Source organism: Hemicordylus capensis, chromosome 6 (assembly GCF_027244095.1).
Source record: "Hemicordylus capensis ecotype Gifberg chromosome 6, rHemCap1.1.pri, whole genome shotgun sequence".
Classification (NCBI taxonomy): Eukaryota; Metazoa; Chordata; class Lepidosauria; order Squamata; family Cordylidae; genus Hemicordylus; species Hemicordylus capensis.
Genome location: NC_069662.1, coordinates 129,455,007 through 129,476,214, shown reverse-complemented (window position 1 = coordinate 129,476,214; position 21,208 = coordinate 129,455,007). Strand labels below are relative to the sequence as shown.

General features: G+C 45.7%; 1 protein-coding gene across 2 annotated transcripts in view; it reads left to right on the top strand.

Annotated features, from left to right (window-relative positions):
• Positions 1-824: 824 nt before the first annotated feature.
• Positions 825-21,208, top strand: part of SDHAF3 (succinate dehydrogenase complex assembly factor 3) — a 42,319-nt gene continuing 21,935 nt past the window's right edge. The window contains exons 1-2 of one of the 2 annotated variants that reach the window (XM_053266102.1): positions 825-901; positions 3,177-3,420. In XM_053266102.1, coding sequence (XP_053122077.1) covers positions 3,238-3,420 — 183 coding nt within the window. In that variant the 5' untranslated portion in view covers positions 825-901; positions 3,177-3,237. Of the gene's footprint in view, positions 902-1,303; positions 1,498-3,176; positions 3,421-21,208 lie in introns of those variants that run through there. The other variant, XM_053266101.1, reaches the window with a different exon arrangement.

The following is a 21,208-nucleotide window of genomic DNA, read 5'->3' as shown; positions in this document are numbered from 1 at the left end:
ATCTGAATGGTTTCCTTTGCAGCCTTCTCAGCACTATACCCAACCTCTCAAGAGGAAGGGCAGGGGAAAGAGGACATAATATTTTGCTACAGATCTTTGTCAGTTTCACATGCTCCATCAAAGGCTGGGAAGTGAAACTGACACAATTTCTCCCTTCTCACACACCCATTCAGGAGATGAGTGCTGTAATGCTTCCAAGAGTGGAATCCACATAATTTTTTTAAAAAAATAATAAAATTTAAAAGTCCATGAAATGGTGGTGATAGTATGATGCAGTACTTACACAAACACAATAACTTGTGGGATTCAGGGTCACAAAATGCAGCAGTTGCTGGCATAAGCTCTATTCACATATTCAATGCATGGACAATCTATGCACAGTGTGTGCACATACAGATCTGTAAGGTATATAGTTATTCTCACATTAGGTTCAATGCATGTACAGTGGCACAGTTCCTGTTCTGTAACCTAAAGTTGAGGGGGACTGTCTGTACCCAAGTTCACTTAAGTATGAACATATGTACAGCCATTCACACAAACACGTGTGTACAGACAGCTGTCTGCCCACACAACATAATGTCTGAATGGGGCTTCAGACAACTTTAAAAGGGGATAAGACAAATTCATGGAGGAGAGGCCCATGAACCACGATGGCTAAAGAGAGCCTCCAGGCCCAGAGGCTGTGTACCTCTGAACACCAGCTGCTGGGGAGCAACAGCGGAAGAAGGTTATTGCCTTCAGGTGCTGATTCTGGGTTTGCAAAAGCATCATCTTGGCCATTGGGGGAATGCTGAGACTAAGAAGGGCCAACCATCAGGGTGTTTCCTGTATTCATAGGAGGAAGCTGTTTGCCACCTTTCCCTTATTCATTGGAAGAGCGAGCTAGCCGATGCTCCCATGGGTGAGTCTTACTCTTTTCCCCAGAGACTGTGAGGTTATTTCGCAGACTATGAGCCATTTGGGGACAGGCAACCACCTTTTTCTTAATCATTATTGTTATTATTTTGTTTTTATATGATACCGCTTTGAGAACCTTTTGCTGAAATGCGGTATATAAATAGTAGCTGTAGCAGTTCAATATACATTAAAAATAATATTCAGGTAAAGGCTGCTCAACTTTGGCCCTCCTGCAGATGTTTGCCTCCAATTCCCATAATCCCTAGCTGTTGGCCACTGTGGTTGGGGATTATGGGAATCGTAGTTCAAAAACAGCTGGAGGGCCTGGCCGCCTGGCCAGAAAGAGAGTGACGACTCCTCTGACGAAGCAATCCGTGGGAAGGGCTTGCATTCAAATCTCTCTTTCCCTTGCTGGGCTGCCCCTTCGCTCCCGCAGTGCCAAAGACGCAATGGAAGGGAGGGGCGGAGCGAGGCGTAATACCGCCTCCCTGTGCTCCGGCCTCACTAGTCCGGCTGCTAACCAACCCACAGCCGGGAGGCGGCTGCTCCCCCTCCTCCCTCTCCCTTGACCTGCCCTTGGACCTGACCTGCACTCGGCAGGTAACTAACTCGCGTCCTTGCTGGGACTCCTTCCCCTCCTCCCCGCTTTCAATCCAGGCTGCTTTTGTTCCCACTTCAACACCAATCAGCCCACCAGCGCGGCGCCTTCCTAAGCGCGGTCACGTCCTTCTGTAGAAGAAGTGAAGACCCCAAACCGATTCAGCCCCAGCCTCCTCCTTCCCCCCGGTTGGGCTTGCCTGCTATGGGCGTATTTCAAAATATACAAGTGAGGTTTAATCCGGAATAACAGCGACGCCTCGGTTTGCCCCTACAGTATTGCGAGCCGCTCAAAGTGCCTTAATGTGTTTCGTAGCCCACTCTTCGCTGTATGTTTGCTCGGGAGTCAGTCCAGCGGTGCTTAGTGAGGTTTACATGTAGGTAAATGTGCACAGGATTGCTGCCCATCAGTTGCTCTAATCAGGTAAACTGTGCAAAAGGGACAGTTTTCTCTCCTTTCCCCTGCATCTTTTATGTGCAGCAGCCAAGGAATTCTAATGCAGATTAAGGAGTAGCAGCCATTAAGGGTGTGTGTGTTGTGTGCTGATCTATGATCGTAATAAACTGATTGAGATTGAGGTGTGTGTGTGTAATTGACTCCTGTAACTTTTAAGTGTGGGTCTAGTCTGGTCTCTTAACTTTTTAATTTATTTTTTATTTTATTATCTGTTTTATTAATGTTGTGAGCCACCCTGAGCATTAGTGTACTTTTAAGTAGTTCTTTATAAATGTAATATAAATTAAAATTCCAGTTTGATAGGTCATAAGTAAAATACAGGTTGTGCACTGTGAGCAAACTAAGATCTTACCAGTACTCAGTCCTGTCCCTCATACAGCCCACATCAAAGCCTAGTGTTCACAAACAGCAGATGGAAGAGTAAAGTTGTGTCTGGACTGTCCCATTTTGGACCACAAGTGGAATGAACTCCTGGTCTAGAATGAGGCAGGAAGTGACCCCTATGACATGATGCAGGGTCACTTCCTTCCTCAATCTAGAGGTGGAAAGATGGCAATTGGCATTACCTGGCTGCCAGGAATGCTGTTAAAGTCATTGTTATGGCAAAAAAAAAGGCAAAGCTGCCAGTTGCCCAAAGAAAATTCCAGGTTGCCAGTGGCAACTGAGTGGTTAAGGCAGAGTTGTGAGGTTTGTGTGTGGAACAGTCCACCCCACTGAACTCCCCCCCTCCCTTCACATCTCTTGGTTAGGGACAGGACTGACATAAACTGCCTAGAGACTTTCGTAGTGGGCGGTATATAAATGTGTCAAATAAATTAAATAAATAATAAGATAACGTCTTCTTCGCTATGAGCCCCATCGCCCATTGAGATCATCTGGAAAGGTTCATCTGCAGTTGCCAGCAACTCGTCTGGTGGCTATGCAGGGACGGGCCTTCTCCGTTGCCACCCCAAGACTCTGGAATGTGCTCCCTGCTGAAATAAGAGCCTCTCCATCTCTTGACAACTTTTAAGAACTCTCTGAAGACACACTTATTCACCCAGGTTTTAAAACTAGCTTTGTGGTTTTAAATTGTTTTAAGGTTTTAATTATTTCTGTTTTAAGTTTTTTAAAATGTTGCTGTAAACCACCCAGAGATGGAAGTTTGGGGTGTTGTACAAATATAATAAACAGACAAACACTATCCTCTCATGCCTGACATCCAACTTTGATATTGTTTCCCCAGTGCAGACACTGTCGGAGAAGCAGTTCCATACTTGGTAGTCCAGAAGTATTCCTTGGGGGTTATGCCAGGCAGCATAAGCCAGCATGCTTCCCGGGTAAGAACTCTATACCGGAAGATTCTGCAGCTGCACCAAGCACTGCCATTGGAGCTGAAGGCCCTGGGAGATCAGTATGTGAAAGATGAATTCAGGAGGCACAAATCTGTTGGCCCTGAAGAGGCCCAGCAGTTCCTGAAGGAATGGGAGGCAAGTGTCTCATTGCACCCTTTGCTCTGCCTGCTTCTATCTTGCATGGTTTGGCTCTCCATTTCTTCCAGTCTGTTTTTATCTCATTGTCTGTTGTTTCTGATGTTCATAGTTCTTCACATCTACTATGTATTCATAGTTCTTCACATCAATTATCTTGGTGAAAACTTTACAGTGACCCCATATAGTAAGTATTATCCTCATATTGCAGATGAGGAGAAATGGCTTGTTTAAGGCCACCTCGTGTAGGGGCAGCTCCCCCATGAGGCCAGGTGAGGCAGTGGCCTCAGATGGTGAGTGTGGCATGGGGCAGTTAGTGTGGGCACCCCACCCTCTTTCCTGGGCATTGCCCAACCTGCCTGCTGCCACCACTTTCTCCCCTCCACCGTTGCCACTCCATGACTTGGCTTTATTTGTTGGCAACCCCACTCCCTCTTTAGCCTCCGCTGCCTTCATCACCCCCTCCCTGCCCTTCCTTAATGGCTACACCCTTCCCCCTTGCCGGGTTCAACCTGCGTGGACACAGCTTGCATATAACACGGAGAGACTGCATGTAAACTTGCATGTAATACTTGCATACTGCATGTAAACTTGCATGTAACCCATATTATGCCTGTCCTCAAATAGTTTCACTGGCTGCCAACATGTTTCAGGGAAAAATACAAAGTGCTGGTCATTACCTTTTAAAGCCCTGAATGGCTTAGGTCCGGGTTACCTTAAATAGCTCTGTATGATCCCCATTGCACGTTGAGATCATCTGGAGAGGTCCGTCTCCGGTTACCACCAGTATGTCTGGTGGCGACTCAGAACCAGGCCTTCTCTGTAGCTGCTCCTGGCCTGTGGAATGCATTCCCAGCAGATATATGCAGTTTGAGTTCGTCGTTGGCCTTTAAGAGAGCCCTTAAGTATTTGTTTAGTATTTGTTTGGCCTGGCCTTCCAAAGTTTTTAAATTGCTCTTAAATATTTTTAATTGGTTTTAAATGGTTCTGAACTGTCTTAAATTTGTTTTATAAGGTTTTTGTTCTTGCTGTGCACCGCCCGGAGCCTTCGGATGGGGTGGTATATAAATGTAATAAAGAAATAATGTAGTAGTGGCAGCTTCTCCCACTGGCTGTCCCTTTCCAAAGTCTTATTCCTTTCCACAACATCTCATATTAAATTATATTATCTCTGTTTAACTTCCCCCAAATCTGTTCATGGGTGTAGTGAGATCTGAAGCTTGATCTTCAAGGCTGATGCAATATCTGCTTTGGTTTAAAGCAGAGCTTCAGAACTTTGGCCCTCCTGCAGATGTTGGTCTACAACTCCTATCATCCCTGTCTGTTGGACACTGTGGCTGGGGATGATGGGAGTTGTAGTACAAAACCAGCTGCAGGGCTGAAGTTGTGCAGCCCTGGTTTAAGGAAACATAGGAAGCTGCCATATACTGAGTCAGACCACTGGTCTATCTAGCTCAGTATTGTCTTCATAGACTGGCAACGGCTTCTCCAAAGTTGCAGGCAAGAATCTCTCTCAGCCCTATCTTGGAGATGCCAGGGAGGGAACTTGAAACCTTCTGCTCTTCCCAGAGTGGCTCCATCCCCTGAGGGGAATATCTTATAGTGCTCACACTTCTAGTCTCCCATGCATATGCAACCAGGGTGGACCCTGCTTAGCTAAGGGGACAAGTCATGCTTGCTACCACAAGACCAGCCCTCCTCTCATGGATGCCTCTAGATATGCATGGGTGTAGTTTGATTTCCCTGTGCCTCCTAGGCTTTTCTTCTTTCTTAGTTTGTTTTGTTAAAAAGTTGTTCATTCACATGCTTTATGATTCTGGCTTCTTTTTACATAGGATTGGCTCATCACACAGACAAGTGGTGTTTATTTCTTTCCTTTCAGTTGTGTATTTTAGTACATGACAACAGGGAGATACTTTAGTGCTCTTTGTCTCTTCTGTCATGGAGAGATCCTCTAGTCTTGCAGAATATAGTAACGGGGAACTCTAATTTGGGTTAAATTCATAAGAAGAGCTTTTCTGGATCAGGCTGAAGGCCTATCTAGTCCAGAATCCTGTTTCACACAGTGGCCCATCAGATGCCTTGGGAAGCCACACAACCAGGAGATGAAGGCATGCCTCTCTCCTGTTGTTCACTGCAACTGGTATTCAGAGGCATCCTGCTTCTGAACATGGAGGTAGCCTGTAGCCATTGGGACTAGTAGCCATTGATAGACTTGTCCTCCATGAATTTGTCTAAGCCCTTATTAAAGGCATCCAAGCTAATGGCCATTGCCACGTCCTGTGGCAGAGAATGCTATAGATTAATTATGCACTGTGTGAAAAAGTACTTCCTGTTGACAGTCCTAAATTTCCTGGCAGTCACTTTCACAGGATGACCCCTGTTGTGAGAGAGGGAGAACAGTTTATTTTTCTCCACACCATGCATAATTTTATAGGTCTCTTGTCATATATCTCCTTGGGTGCCTTTTTTCTAAACAAAAAAGCCCCAAGTGTTGTAGCCTTACCATGTAAGGAAGATGTTCTAGCCCCCTGATAATTTTGGTTGCCCTTCTCTGTACCTTTCCCAGGTGGCCCTTATTATCCATGGGAGTTCCTCTCTCACCAATTTCCGCGGATAACAAAACCATGGATAATGAGACCTCGAGGCAATGGGAATGGTGTGTGTGTTTAGGTTCCTGGAGGTGAAAAAAAGGCAGGAAAAAAGGCAGAAAAAAATAGAAATAAAGTGTTGTACCATGCTCTGCCTCACCTTAAGTGGTGCAGCAGGGAAATGCTTGACTAACAAGCAGAAGGTTGCTGGTTCGAATCCCCGCTGGTTCTCAATCGGGCAGCAGTGATATAGGAAGATGCTGAAAGGCATCATCTCATACTGCATGGGAGGAGGCAATGGTAAAGCCCTCCTGTATTCTAACAAAAGAAAACCACAGGGCTCTGTGGGCACCAGGAGTCGAAATCGACTTGAGGGCACACTTTACCTTTACTATGCTCTACTATGCTCTGTCCAGCAATGCCCCGCTAAGCCCCCAATTTTACTGATTTTCTGTGAAAAATCACAGGGGAAATTTTTTTAAATCAAAAGAACCTTAAAACAGCTCCGTTCAGTAATATGGTGGTCAGGGTTGACCTTAGAGGTCAGAAATGACCTCTGCATATGCAGAGTCCAGGTCAGTTCTAGACCCATGCCACTGCTACGCGGGCCTGCTGCTGGGGGTAGCACTACACATGCACTGAGTACCAGAACCGTGGCCGCCACTGGACCGGTAAGCCCCTTTCATCTACTTTTAAAGGTGCCATCTCACTGCCTCGCCCATCCACCCCTTAAAAGCCTTTTCAAGGATTCCGCTTTGCTCACCAGATTCCCCTTTACCAGCATAGTCCCTCGAACTGCAGTGAACTGGTCTGCCACAGAGAGGTTCAATCGTGGATCAGCCGACCTTCCTGAAGACCGGTCCGGTTTTCAGTTGAGCCACTCGAACTGGCTTGGTTCATGGCAGACCGGTTTGCTGCAAATTGCTTGTGTACGTTCCTAGTAAACAGTATTCCAAATCTGGCCGCACCATAAAATTGTATAACAGCACTTCTCCTGTGTGCAGTTTGAATTTAATTTTTTGTGAGAAGAAAACTGATGGAAATCTTAATGTGTGTGCTAGACAACAGGGACAAAACACAGAGTGCCCAGCTTTGCATACTTATTTTTATACATTACTCTTAGATTAATGTCTGCTATCTTGGAAACCACAGGGGAGTGTTGATGCTCGAGGGAGGTGTATAAACAAAGCATGCTTTGTTGATGAGGATCTGCTGCTCTTCAGGTAGACCTAAATTAGTTATATCAATTATTAACATGGGTTTCTCAATATAATAAATGTTTACTTTTTTAATTAAAATAATTGGCACGCCTTAAGAAGTAAGAGTTTAAATGGATTGATCCTGGTCATTACCTAGGAGTGCTTTTGAATTTGTGTTGATAAGTCATTTAACCCAACCATTTTTAACACCATGCAGTAGAGATGGTATTGTTCAGAAACCAATAATGATGATTAAACATAATGCTTAATTCTTCATATCTTTTGGATGTGTAGAACTGAATAAACTATTAGTAACTGGAGCAGACTTTTACATTAGTAGAAATTGAACCATTTACCATCTAATCTGTGTTAAGCACCATCACTAATTTTTAAAGGTTATTTAAAAGTTTTTAAAATTAACTTTTTATTTTAAAATTATTTTTTATTTTATTTTTATTTTATTTTATTTTTAAATTATTTTTTAAATTAACTTTTTAACATTTTTATTTTTAAATTAACTTTATTTTATTTATTTTAACTTTATTTTAACTTTTTATTGCAAGAAGCATTTTTGAAGGTGAACAGAGGAAGCTGCCTTATTCTGAGTCTGACCTTGCTCCATCTAACACAGTATTGTCTGCACTGACTGGTAGCAGTTCTCCAAAGTTTCAGACTTCTCCAGGCCTGACAGTAGATACCAGGGACTTTCTGTATGCAAAGCACATGCTATGCCCCGATAAACAAGTGGTTATGTTTGTACTTGCCTATGTTAGGTGAGCAATTCACTAATGAGCGTGACAGGAGTAAGGGTATATTATTGATATGAGTTGTAGTCCATCAGCATTTGGGGATCCAGGATTGGGACCCCCTGCTCTAAATCTATGGTTCTTTGTCTGCACAAGTCTTCCTGTGAGAAGAGGACAGGATTATCAATGGCTACTAATCTAGTGGCTATAGGCCACCTCCAGCCTCAGAGGCACGATGCCTCTCAATATCAGTTGCAAGGGAGCCACAACAACAAGAGAGAGGGCATGCCCTCATCTCTTGCCTGTGGGCTTCCCAGAGGCCTCTGGTGGGTCACTGTGTGGAGCAGGATGCTGGACTAGATGGACCTTGGGCCTGATCTAACAGGGCTGTTCTTATAAAGAAATAGATTATTCATTTTTGGGAGGTCTCTTTAGTCTCTTAATGCCAATACCTCAACATTCTGTATTCTTAAGGAAACAATTCTTTGTAGGATACAGAAGAAAGGTTCAGAAAAAGAGAGAGCTTGAATGTGACGCAGCTCGTGCTGAATCTGAAATTCTGTAATCAGACCCCCCAATTCTGCAGTTCAGGTGCGGAGGGAGACCAGCGGCGGCCTGGGTACTCACCGCTATGCCCCCCCCCATGCTCTGTAGTCCTGTCAGAGTCTGACATCAGACGCAGCAGGCAAAACCACGCCCAATGTCTGACGTTGGGGGCATGGCTGGGGCGCAAGGCCCCTTAAGTGCAGCGACCCATATTATCCAGACCCATTCACACTATGATGGCTCTGCCAGTGCTGGAGTTAATGTACATTATATGGATTGGCCTGTGTGAATTATATTGTATTGACAGATTGGTTTGCAAAAGTGTAGAATTTGGGTTTTTCAGAATTAAGAATATCTGTATTCCCCCCCTTTTTGGTAGCAGATCGGAAAGATAAGATTGTATTGAGGCAAAAGCACTAAGGCCCATTTATAAAGTCGGGTATTTGTGCTGAGTGAAGAAGGAGATGATGGTGATGAAGAAGAAGCTGTTTTTCAGCAAGAAAAGTTCTCAAAGTGGTTTACATAGGAAAAAGAATAATAAAAAGAAGGTTCCCTGTCCCCAAAGGGACTCACAATCTAAAAATAATCACAAGGAAGACACCAGTAATAGCCACTGGGAGGGATGTGTAGTGGTGCCAGCGTGGTGTAGTGGTTAGAGTGCTGGACTAGGACTGGGGAGACCCGAGTTCAAATCCCCATTCAGCCATGAGACTTGCTGGGTGACTCTGGGCCAGTCACGTCTCTCTCAGCCTAACCTACTTCACGGGGCTGTTGTGAAAGAGAAACTTAAGTATGTAGTACACCGCTCTGGGCTCCTTGGAGGGAGAGCGGGATATAAATGTAAAAAATAAATAAAATAAATGTTCTGTTGAATTGACTAGGGACAGAAAAATGCATGTTCCTAAAGTGGCCAAATTCCCTCTTGTTTCTAAGGATCTCCCAGAAAGCATCCACATGTTTTAAAGTGTGCCGTCAAGTCGATTTCGAGTCTGGCGCCCACAGAACCCTGTGGTTTTCTTTTGGTAGAATAGAGGAGGGGTTGACCATGGCCTCCTCCCATGCAATATGAGATGATGCCTTTCAGCATCTTCCTATATTGCTGCTGCCCGATATAGTAGCAGTGGGGATTTGAACTGGCAACTTTCTGCTTGTTAGTCAAGCATTTCCCCGCTGCGGCACTTAAGGTGAGTATCCACATGTTTTACTTGGATCTTATAAAACAGATTCCTACTGTTATGAAGCAGCTCCAAGAATTTGTTCTAGAGGCCATATTTTATGTTTCATGGTAAGAAGACCATCAGTCATGCTGATACCTAGACATTCCGGCTGTGCTACCCAGAATTAATTACTGAGAATGAAGATGCTTCATCTGTTGAAGGATCGACAAGGAAGGCTCCTGAAGCTGCAAAGAGGGAGGCATTAAACCAGCAGATAGAGTATCTGGCAAGGGAAATGAATGGTATCTATAGAGGCTATCAGTCATGGTGCTTAAAAGCATTACAGTGCTCAAGGCGGAAAGAAAAAAAAACTAGAAAGACATAAGTGCCGTTTGCCTGGTGTGTTCTGTGATTTTTGTCTATTGGAAGGCAGTGAATACAAAATTGTTTCATCTTTTGTGCTTACAAGGGGAAAAAAAATCCTTAACAACCTGACCGTACAACTTACATTCTAGTACATTAATCCTTAAGATGGGAAATTCCTGCCATTCTTGTGCTGAATGTGCATCCTGCCGTCATATACGTGTATTTTCATGCAATCATGTAGATTGTTTGATTCAACTCACCCAGACCCTCTTAAAGTAATTGGCAAGCTGAATGAGGTAGATTCTGTGCTGCAATTTCCCTGTAACAAAATTGTTTGGTCTGGACTTTGTATGTTCATGATGATTGTGCCTGAGTTGCAAGATATTTCTGTTTCTGACAAGAAATAGAAAGTTGTGAGTGAAAAAGAGAGGGAGAGCTCACCTGACATTCTGGCCCACCATTTGTTGCAGTGATATATTGGATAAGCTGCCCACAGTTGCTAAACTTGAGCATCACGGATTGTGCTACTTTGTAACAGGGATATTGATCTCTTGTGCTCCATCTACAAGGAAGCAAGGAGCCAGGGGGGCATTGTTTGGTTGGAAGGAGGCAGGGCAAATGGAAGCCACCTGGTTCTTCCACAGCACACCAAACCTAGATGATCCTATGAGTAGGGGTGTGCAGAAAACTGGAAACCCAGTTTGGTTCGAGCCGAATTGGGTCCGGTTTTGTGCATGGCAAGCCAGGCCCCGGTCCGGCTTGAGTCCAAACTGGTTTGGGCCCGGCTTGGTGGGGGGCAGGATTTTAAAAAGAAATTACTGCCTTCAGCGGTCTCGGGGTGATGCCATGGACGGGGGGATTCCTCCAGCAGTTCCCTCTCCCCCTGCTGGCCTCCCCCATCTTAAAAGGGCAGTTTGGGGACCTTTTTGGCCCTTCCTGCACTGGCAGTGGCCATTTTGGACGCCATCATGTATGCACACTGGCCATTTGCATGGCTAAACTGGTGTGGTTAGACGTGGGGATGGAAAGCAGGGGCTTGAATGAATCCTGTGCGGATGAACAGAGTGCACTCCAAAATGAAACGGTAGGATTTTGTCCTCCAGGTAGAAGGTGGGACCTTAAATAACAGACCCACAAGGCTGATTTAAGTCTGCAGTGAGGTAGGACTGCTCACCAACTGGCTCCTCGCACAACAGCTCACACAATTGCAGAAAGTGTGTGGGTTTCCCAGAGGCATCTGGTTGACTATTGTGGGAAAGAGAATGTCTGACTAGATGTATTTTGGGGTTGTTCCAGCAGGGTTATGATATTCTTAGCAATTTCGCAGCATAAAGAGCCAGAGAAGTCGTAGGATCAGGTGACTCAAGGAAGTAAGCCAAGTAACCTAAAATAAAGACAAGTTGGGCTTTGGCTGATGGAAAATATAAGTGCCCTAATCTTGAGCAATAGGCAGATGGATTCCCCCCACCCCCTCAAGAAATGGTAGCTAATTAACCAGGTTGAACTTGGGCTGACTCAATTAATCGGAGAAATTCAAACATTAAATGAATATTTATACAATGGTTCAGTTTTGTTCTGATTGGTTATGTAAAGCTGCAGTTTCTGAGGATTGCCACATGATGGCACCAAAGACCTGCATCAAGGTTTTATAGCATGGATGAGTTGCTGAACCAGTGGTCAGGGTGGATCATGGAAGCTTCTGCACTGGTATATCATTATCAGTGGGTCAGTTAATGCTGTCCCAACAGGAAAAACAGGCACCCTCAGATACTTGGTTGTTGCACCATATAAAGGATTCTTGGAAATGGTGGGAGAGAGGGCACTGTACGATTGTACTGAAAATGTTCCTTTGTTAACCTTTTAAAAAATAAAATAAAAAGGACATATCTATATATTGAATTCTCTTGGGACATGCGTGCCCAGGATTTGGCGGCGGAACTCTCGCGACACGACACGCTGCGAGAGTTCCGAAGTGAAAGTGCCGGTGGTGGCCAGCCGACGGGCGGAGAAAAGCGGCAGTGGGCGGGGGGGGAGAGAAAAGCGGCAGCAGTGGGCCGTGGGTGGGGGAAGAGAAAGGCGGCGGCAGGGGGGGAGAGAAAAGCGGCAGCGGCGGGGGGGAGAGAAAAGCGGCAGGGGCGGGCCGTGGGCGGGGGGGAGAGAAAGGCGGTGGTTGGGGGGGGAAAGGCGGCGGGCGGGGGGGAGAGAAAAGCCACAGCTTTTTGGGAGGCGGGGGGAGAGTGGGCGGGGGGAGAGAAAGGCGGCCGCGGGTGGGGGGGGGAGAAAGGCGGCGGCAGGCAGCGGGCGGGCGGGAGGTAGAGAAAATTGCGGGGGGGGCTTTCTTGGCTGCCCGTCGGGGCTCTGTGTTGGGGGAGGAACGGGAAGGGAGGAGGGCTGGAGAGCGCGGGTCCGAGGGAAGGGGAAGAGAGGAGAGACTGGGGGAGGAAGAAGAGGGAGGGGGAAGCAGCAGGCCTTAAAGTGCGGCACAGATGCTCTGTGCGGGGGTTGGCTAGCAATAGTACCGCTCTATAGCCGAAGCTCTCTAAGCGGTTTACAATGATTTAGCATATTGCCCCCAACATTCTGGGTACTCATTTTACCGACCTCAGAAGGATGGAAGTCTGAGTCAACCTTGAGCCCCTGGTCAGGATCGAACTTGCAACCTTCTGGTTACAGGGCGGCAGTTTTACCACTGCGCCACCAGGGGCTCATGTTAAATCAATAAAGTGACTGAGTTCCGCAGCAACTCGAGGGATTCTGTCCTCTCAATTGCTGAACTCTGTTTGAGTTCTGACGTGCCTGAAGGACTTCTCCTTTCACTGCACTCTCCCCCTCCCCCTCCCCCTCCCCTGGGACCCAGGTGGGTGCATTAAAAGCAATGTCCTCTTCATTCCTCCCAAAGTACTGGAGCCAGATGACTTGCCACTTGCCTTTCTCTGCAGCTTCTACTTTAAAAGCACTCCCCCCTCCCGCCCCCCCTCCGCACCTGCTTTAGGCTCCTGGTAGGTCCCCAACTAGTGCAGGAATTTAAAAACCGGGCTGAACAGGTTTGGCCCTCCAGCTGTTGGACTACAACTCCCATAACCCCCAGCAACATCATCAGGGCTGATGGGAGTTGTAGTCCAACATCTGGAGGAGGGCTGAAGATGTGCAGCCCTGTTTTAATGGCTGCTATCTCAGATTTTGAAACCAATTGAAAAAGACAAACCAACTAGTTTTTCATAACCAAGAACATCTTGTGTGTAAGCTTGTGCACAGGCTTCCATACTTGACGGCACCATAGCTAGATCATAGAGGAAGCACTTTGCATGTATAAGTCCTTGGATTTATCCCTGGAATCTCTGGTTAAAGGAGCAGATTGCAAGGCTGGGAAACATCCATGCCTGAGATTTGGGAGCGCTACTGTCCAGATAGAAAGTGCTGGACTAGAGGGGCCAATTACATGACTCCGATAACTGTATAAGGCTGCATCTTCTGTGTTTGCACATTGGATTGCACAAGTGATACCAGGACTTAGAGTCTGATTCCCTGCACATTTCAAAGTCCTTTGTGCTCACAGTATAGTTGAATTGTTTGTCAACACCTTACCCCTCAGTTAACAGTTAACTGAAGAAAGCAGCCATCTTTATTTTTATATATTATTTTTCTAGGTGAACCACTTTGAAAACCTTGGTTGAAAGTAGTATATAAATATTTGCAATAGTAAAACATCTATTTCTACATGCCATTTTTATTCTGTGGCTCATTTGGTTTAATGGACCACATGACCTCATACTGAGGTGCCCTGCACTGCATCAAAATCGTCGCTCATCAGAAAGGGCCATCTTATTTCATTTTAATTATTATTTATATTTAAAATATTTATATCCTACTATGCTCCACACTAATGCTCGAGGTGCCTTACACCAAAACAAAATAAAATCATAAAACCATAATAAGAACTGCCCCAGGGCTTTGGAATATGCTCCCTTTTGAAATAGGAGCATCTCCTTCTTGGTTTGTTTTTAGGAAGACCCTCAAGATGTACAGTATCTGTTCTCACAGGCTTTTAACTGGAATTAATTTTAATGATTTGTCTTAATAAGTTGTTTTGAGATTGTTTTTATTGTGTCCTGTGGATTTTTAATCTTTTCTTACTTTTTTGTATTGAATTTTGTACAGTGCCCGGAGATGTACATATCAGGCGGTATAAAATATGAAATAAAATAATAAAACAAACATAAAAACAAAACAGCAAGGTAAAATAGGAAACATGATTAAAACAGAATTAAAAGTGGATGTATTCTGCTTTTCAACAACAACAAAAACATTCTCAAAGCAGCTTACATAGAAAAAGAATAAGCATGCGATTCTTCTTAATCATAGATGCCAGTGATTGAACCTGGCATCTTCTGCATGCAAAACATGTGCTCTTCGACTGAGTGACAGTGACATGTATAATTGTTACAGGTCCTCTTTAAACAGTTGTGATTGTTATGGTAATTGGGAAAGGAAACTTAAACTGAGGCTTGAAAATAATACCTGTCCCTAAAGGGCTCAAAATCTAAAAACAACAACCCAAGGTAGACATCACCACTGGACTGTGCTGGGATTTAATAGGCACAGTTGTTCTCCTCCTACTAAATATAAGAAAGCCACTACCTTAAAAAGTACCTCTTTGCCCAGTTAAACTGAGGCCCTGGCATCTCCAAGAAACGGCTGAGACACATAAGAACAGCCCTGCTGGATTAGGCACAAGGCCTATCTAGTCCAGCATCATGTTCCACACAGTGGCCCACCAGATGCCTCTGGGGAGCCCACGGGCAAGAAAGAGCTTTGTGCATGCCCTCTCTCCTGCTGTTGCTCCCCTGCAACTGGTATTGAGAGGCATTGTGCCTCTGAGGCTGGAGAAGGTAAAGAGCCCCAAATGCTGTAGCCTAGCCTCAAAAGGAAGGTGCTCCAGGCCCCTGATCATCTCGGTTGCCCTCTTCTGTACCTTTTCCAGTTCTACAATATCCTCCTTAAGATATGGTGACCAAAGCTGTACGCCGTACTCCAGATGTGGCCGCACCATAGATTTGTATAAGGGCATTATAATATTAGCAGTTTTATTTTCAATCCCCTTCCTAATGATTCCTAGCATGGAATTAGCCCCTTTCACAGCTGCCATGCACTGAGACGAGACTTTCAATGAGCTGTCCACCACAACCCCAAGATCTCTCTCCTGGCCCGTCACCGACAGCTCAGATCCCATCAGCGTATATGTGAAGCTGGTGTTTTTTGCTCCAATGTGCATCACTTTGCACTTGCCAACATTGAACCACATTTGCCATTTTGTCGCCCAGTCCCCCAGTTTGTGAGGAACTCCTGCTGGTCTGTGTACTGAGCTAGATGGACCAATGGTCTGACTCGGTATATGGCAGCTGCCTGTGTTCCTATAGCTATTGGTCCATGTAGCTAGTATTGTCTGCTTCAGTTGGCAGTGGCTCTCCAAGGCTTCAGGGAGACTTTCTGTGTTACATACAATTCTTCTTAATCATAGATGCCAGCGATTGAACCTGGCATCTTCTTCATGCAAAGCATGTGCTCTTCCACTGAGTGGCAGTGTCATGCATAATAGGGATGTGCACAGAACCAAGCGGGGGTGGTCCGATTGCGGGGGTGGGTGCTGCTTTAAGAGCAGGGAAGGGTGCACTTATCCCTCTCTCCACTCTTCCTGTCGGTGCTCCTTTTTTCTAAAGTCCATCGTGGCGGCAGAGTACCTCCTTGCCACCCTGGTGCCCCCATTTACCAGATATAACCGGAAGTATCTGACATGCCTGTTAACGCACTGGGCACGGGTGCGCGCATGTTGCGCTGTCGCGTGCATGCACACGTCCCTAATGTATAATTGTTACACTTTATGCTTCCGTGCACGTCCCTAATGTATAATTGTTACAGGCCCTCTGAAACAGTTGTGATTGTTATGGTAATTGGGAAAGGACATTTAAACCTCGGCTTGAAAATAATGTGTTCTGCGGTTCTCCCTAGGAGTTCAGGGGGCACACATCATTTTATTTTCTCAACAAGCCTGTGAGGTAGGCTGAAAGGTAGTGACTGGTCTAAGGTCACCCAATGAGCTTCGTGACGGAGTGGGGATTTGAGCCTGGGTCCTGCTAGTTGTGGTTCACCGTGGCTTTTATTAGGCTCTTTGGAGATTAGAGATGAATCATAGCAGTATTTCTTGCTTGGGCATGTTAAGACATTTAATCCTGGAAAACATTTTCCAACTTTCAAATAGGCAATGCTCTAAAGCATTGCGGAAAAGTCCTATTATGATTTTAGCGTTCCGGTGGTGGCCTCTTCAGTTACAACCCTTAGTGTCATGCATTTCACATTCCTTTCTCTCTCTCTTTCCTCTCCCCTCCCTTCCTTTGCTGTTGCCATTATTAAAATTGTGATCCAAACTGGTCTCTCTGGAATGAGTCTTTTTAATTTAAATTGATTCTGAATCAGGCTTTTGTTGTTACACTTTATGGAAGAAAACCTCCTATTTGATTTCAATTGGTTTTGGACCAAGCCTGTGTTTTGGTTAATTCATGGAGTCAGAGGAAAATACAGTGCACAGAGTGAATAATTTATTTGGATGGCACTCCTCATTTGCAAAGCCTTAGCATTCTGTTCAGCTGGTTTCCTGGGACCACAATCAAAACACACTACTCAGGGCAAGATGCATCTGTATTGCTGGCTGAATCCAGAGCTAACTACAGTCAGCCTCCATGAAACATGACAGTAGGCTGAATGGCCTCAGAGAGACTCTTCCTTTCACAAGTAAGCCAAGACTTGACAGAAGGACAGGGGCGTAGCAAGGTTGGAGTGGGCCCAGAGACAAGATTTTAAAATGGGCCCCCAGCGCCTCAAAGTCCAGGGCCTCCGCACACCCCAGGCCCCCAAGGATTTAAGTCTGATATTCCAAAATAAGTATGCTGCCTGCAAATACATTTCACTGAATACACACACGCACATGTCACAATATATAGTGATATACATTGAGTACTATACATTTGTATTACTTTTAATGCCTAGAACACACTAGAAAGATGAATTATTAAAATGGGCCCCTTGCTGCAGATTAGTAAAGGAGACTTTCAACCATGCAGGGTGAACCTATGTTTGTTTTCTCAGAATTCTGAACAAATTCAGTCAAGTTTGATTGCAGGAGGTTTTTCACAGGAGGCTTTTAAAGCCCTTTAAGACACATCTCCTCTGGAATGGAGGTGCTGCATTCACATGTTGGCCAGATTTACCCTGAAGTCCCTGCAAGTTATTGGGGAGCAGTTCACACACAAGAAAAATAAAATAAAAGCACCACACATGCTTCACAGTTCTCACTCAGACCTTCTGGGTTGCAAAACAACTTGAACATAAGTGCATTTATAAATGAATGAATGAATAAATAAAATTAATAAAATACTGTTCCAGAAGTTTTTGCAATTTTCTGCCATGAAACAAGCCACTTATAGGACTTTTTAGATAGTTTTTTTTAAGTCAGCAAATTTTCCAAGCTGTTTCAAAATAAATATTCAGAGACTTCTCGGTCCCTCCCCCCGCCCCATATCCAAGCCCTATGGCAAGCAGATCCCTATATATGGGGGGCGGGGGGCGGGAAAGGTAACCACAAAAAGGAGTTCACATTCTACCTGGCAAATGCTGGTCTGGGTTAAGCAGGGCAGCAAGGAGTCTTCTGCTGCAGAGAACACGCAGGCTGCCTCCTCCTTCCTGGCTTGCTTGGGCCCTACTCGAGTTCAGGCTTCACTGCGGCCTACACGGAGGCCTCCGTGGAAGCCCCGCCCACCCGCCGATCAGCTGAGAGGCGGGAGAAAAGGAGCTCTTTGCCGCTGGGCTGCTGCTTCGATTGCGGGCCAGCAGAACAAGCAGGAGAGACGGCGAAGAGGGCAAGTGGCTGAGAGGCTATGGGGCTGGGCAGGGGGCAATGGGGAGTCACGTGAGGTGCCCCTGGGGTGCCCCTCCAGGCAGTGGGGCCCCCAGACAACTGTCTCCCCTTGCCCTATCATTGTTACGCGCCTGCAGAAGGACTACCACATGGCTAAACTCCCTCAGTTTTCTTGAACTACTCTGCATAGCGTAATGCAGGGCTTGACAAATCCCAGAAACTTAACCATGGCATCTAGACTAGGATATTCAGAGGGAGAGTTATTTAATACAATCTTCGTTTGATCCAGGCAGCCTTGTTTCTGTTCCAGATATGTTAGCTGTAAAGGGGTTAAAGAGAAGCCCATTTAGGTTGCCTACCACAGTGTCCACCACTAAGTGCATCCTCTGCAGCCCAGTGGCTGCCTGGGCTCCTGTGGGCCCAAAAAGCAATCCCTGCCTGCCAAGAAGAAGAGGCTGCCTTTCTGGTGCAGTGGCTGGCCTGCTTGTGCCTGAGGTGCTCCTAGGCAGCAAGCAATTAAAAAAAAAATGACCCAGTTGACCTGCACCTTGACATTGAACTGTGTGAAAAACATAAGAGGAGAGAGAAGTGTGGCAAGTTGAGGGAATCTATGACCTACGGTTATTCATGCAAGAGATCAACAGGAGAAAACAAAGAGGTCCCACAAAGTATCCAAAAAGAAAAAGCTCAGGTGTGTGCGAGAGGAATCCTGGCCCAGCTCTTCGTCCTTACACTCCCACAAAGTAGAAGAATATCCTGAGGAGACTGAAGAGCAGGAGGTGGCAGCGGTTGCTCCTCGGTTTGGCAAGTCCCGCTTGGCACCAAGCAGTTTACTGGTCCAAGCTAGAAGGGCAGAGCATGAGGTGCCTTTCATGACGACCATGAGGGCGAAGGTGGTAAGAATCTACCCCATCCAAATTTACCTTCTGGGCCAGGAACAAAATGAGTGTCATCCATTACGTAATAGTCTCTGGAAACCTAGGTCCGAAGGAAACCTTCCCAAGGTCATTTGTCAAGCGCCATCCCCACTTGTAAGGGCATCAAACAAAATGGCATACCCGCCAGTGGTCTCTCTAATTTTTTTTCTTCTGTGTGGATTGAATTTTGTTCTGGGCGGCAGTATCAAGGCACTATGTGCCCAGATGCATTCAGAATGGGGCCTACCTGATTCAACCTGAGTGGGATAAAAAGTGAACTGAGTGGACATCCAAAAACTTGTGAGCGCGCACACACATGTGCATACCTTAGAGGGAACAGTGATACCTGCCCTGCTTCTATTCCACTTCTGCATAAACGCCATGATGTACCTAAACAACTTGGACTTCCATCCCCGCAAGCTGGTAGAGAAACATTTTTCCATCCTGCTATATGCAGATGACGTGGCAATTCTGTCTAGGACCCCCATAGAACTTAGGACTCTCTAGGACCCTTGCTCAATACTGTAAAGAGGAGAATTTGGAAATAAATTAGCCTTTGCCAGGAAATAAGTCATGGCCTTTGCCAGGAGACCAAAGACACACTCCTGGTGCATAAATGGGAACACAATGAAGCAGGTCTCATGCTTCAAATACTTGGCAGGGTGGTCTTCCATGCATCTGGCACCAGGAAGGCCCACAGCAGATGTGTTGCCCCCAAAGCCCAGTGGAGCGCTGCTGCCAGTCAAAAGGAGGCTATTCTATACCTGCAGCCCTTAAACTATTGGAAGCTTCTCTATGGAGCCCAGCTGGGCCCCTTCTCCAGCACCACCCTTATGGAGCGTGTCCAGTCTAAATGCCTCAGAGCATTATTCTAGGAATCCCTTTGTGTTGCCAGTGCTGGTTTACAACTGGAGGCAGGCCTGGTGAAAGTGGAGGCCAGAGTATGGCTGTCCGTACTAAATTTCTGGCTAAGAATATTCTTCTTCCCAATGGGCCTAACTCTAATGATGGAGGATGGATACCAATCTATCTGGAAGAGAATGCTGCTGGAGAATCTATCACCCCTCCCTGCACTCTTTCCCTGGGATACGAGCAGGTCAGGACACTTCTCAAACAGTTCATAATGGATACAGACTGCCAAACTGACCTAGGAAGAGCTCCAAATCTCCCTATCTCTGAAAGCCTAAGGTATGTAGCAGCACCGGCTGCATATCTAATGCAGCTAGAGACCCCTAGCCACAGAAGAGCCTTCAACTTGGCCTCCCTTCATCCGTGTTAGGTGGAAGATACAAGAAGATCCCCTTCCTGGAATGTCTGTGCTCATAACTGCCCAGAGACGTAAGTTTGGGTGGTATATAAATGTGATAGATAGATAGATAGATAGATAGATAGATAGATAGATAGATAGATACGATGCTGGGCAAGCTGAAACCACTAAGCACATCTTACACTGCCTATTTAATAGAGACACCCACAGTACCCTCATTCTCCTGTTACTTGCAAGGTTCCCAGGCCATACAAGACAATTCTAGGTCTCCCTACTATTCTCTGACTACAACCCTATTACAACATATAACACTGGCAAGTTCTGCACGGAAGCGTGCAAAATTCGCCAGGATCTGACTGCCAGCAAGAACTATTTAGGCCCAACATAGTTCATACTTGCAATGCCACCTCTCCTACCCATTTATACAGTTTTATCAAATAATCATATAAACAAATATTTTCTTATTTTAATCAAATTTTAATTCCAATCCTAACCTTTCTATAGCTTTATACGCTTTAGTTTTAGGCTTTTTAAACTTCTTTGCCTTTATGCATTTATTTTCATATTTTAATTCTATAACATTCTATAGTTTTCAATTTGAACTTTACACTTCTGTTTCCCTCAGGCATAGATTGTTTTTAACACTACTATTTTTATGTTTTATCTTATGCTGGTTAAAGGCCCAAGTAAAGTTGGTTTGTTTGATTGATTGCTAAGTGGGCAAATAGAGGCCGCTGGGGCCACTTCCCCTCACCCGCCAGGGCCTGGGCCTCCCCACCCCCACCATTTCCTGTACCAGAATCAAGGACCAGCCCCAAGTTGGCCCACAACAAATTTAGCAAAGAGGAGGGAGATATTGAAGAGGATGAGTGGAGCCTAGAACAGAGAGGAGAAGTATGTCTTTCAGTCAGTTGTGGAATAGCAGATCTGAGAGCCTGAAGTGGTAGTCGCTGTCGTACCTGGGCAGGTTGGGTGTGGCAGGAAGCACACTACAGGAGCAGGCGAGGCCAAGCCAAACAAGCAGGAGGTCAGGAGCCAAAGATCGGTCCAGTAGGAGCAGGCATGTCAGAGCCGAAAGAGGCAAAGGGTC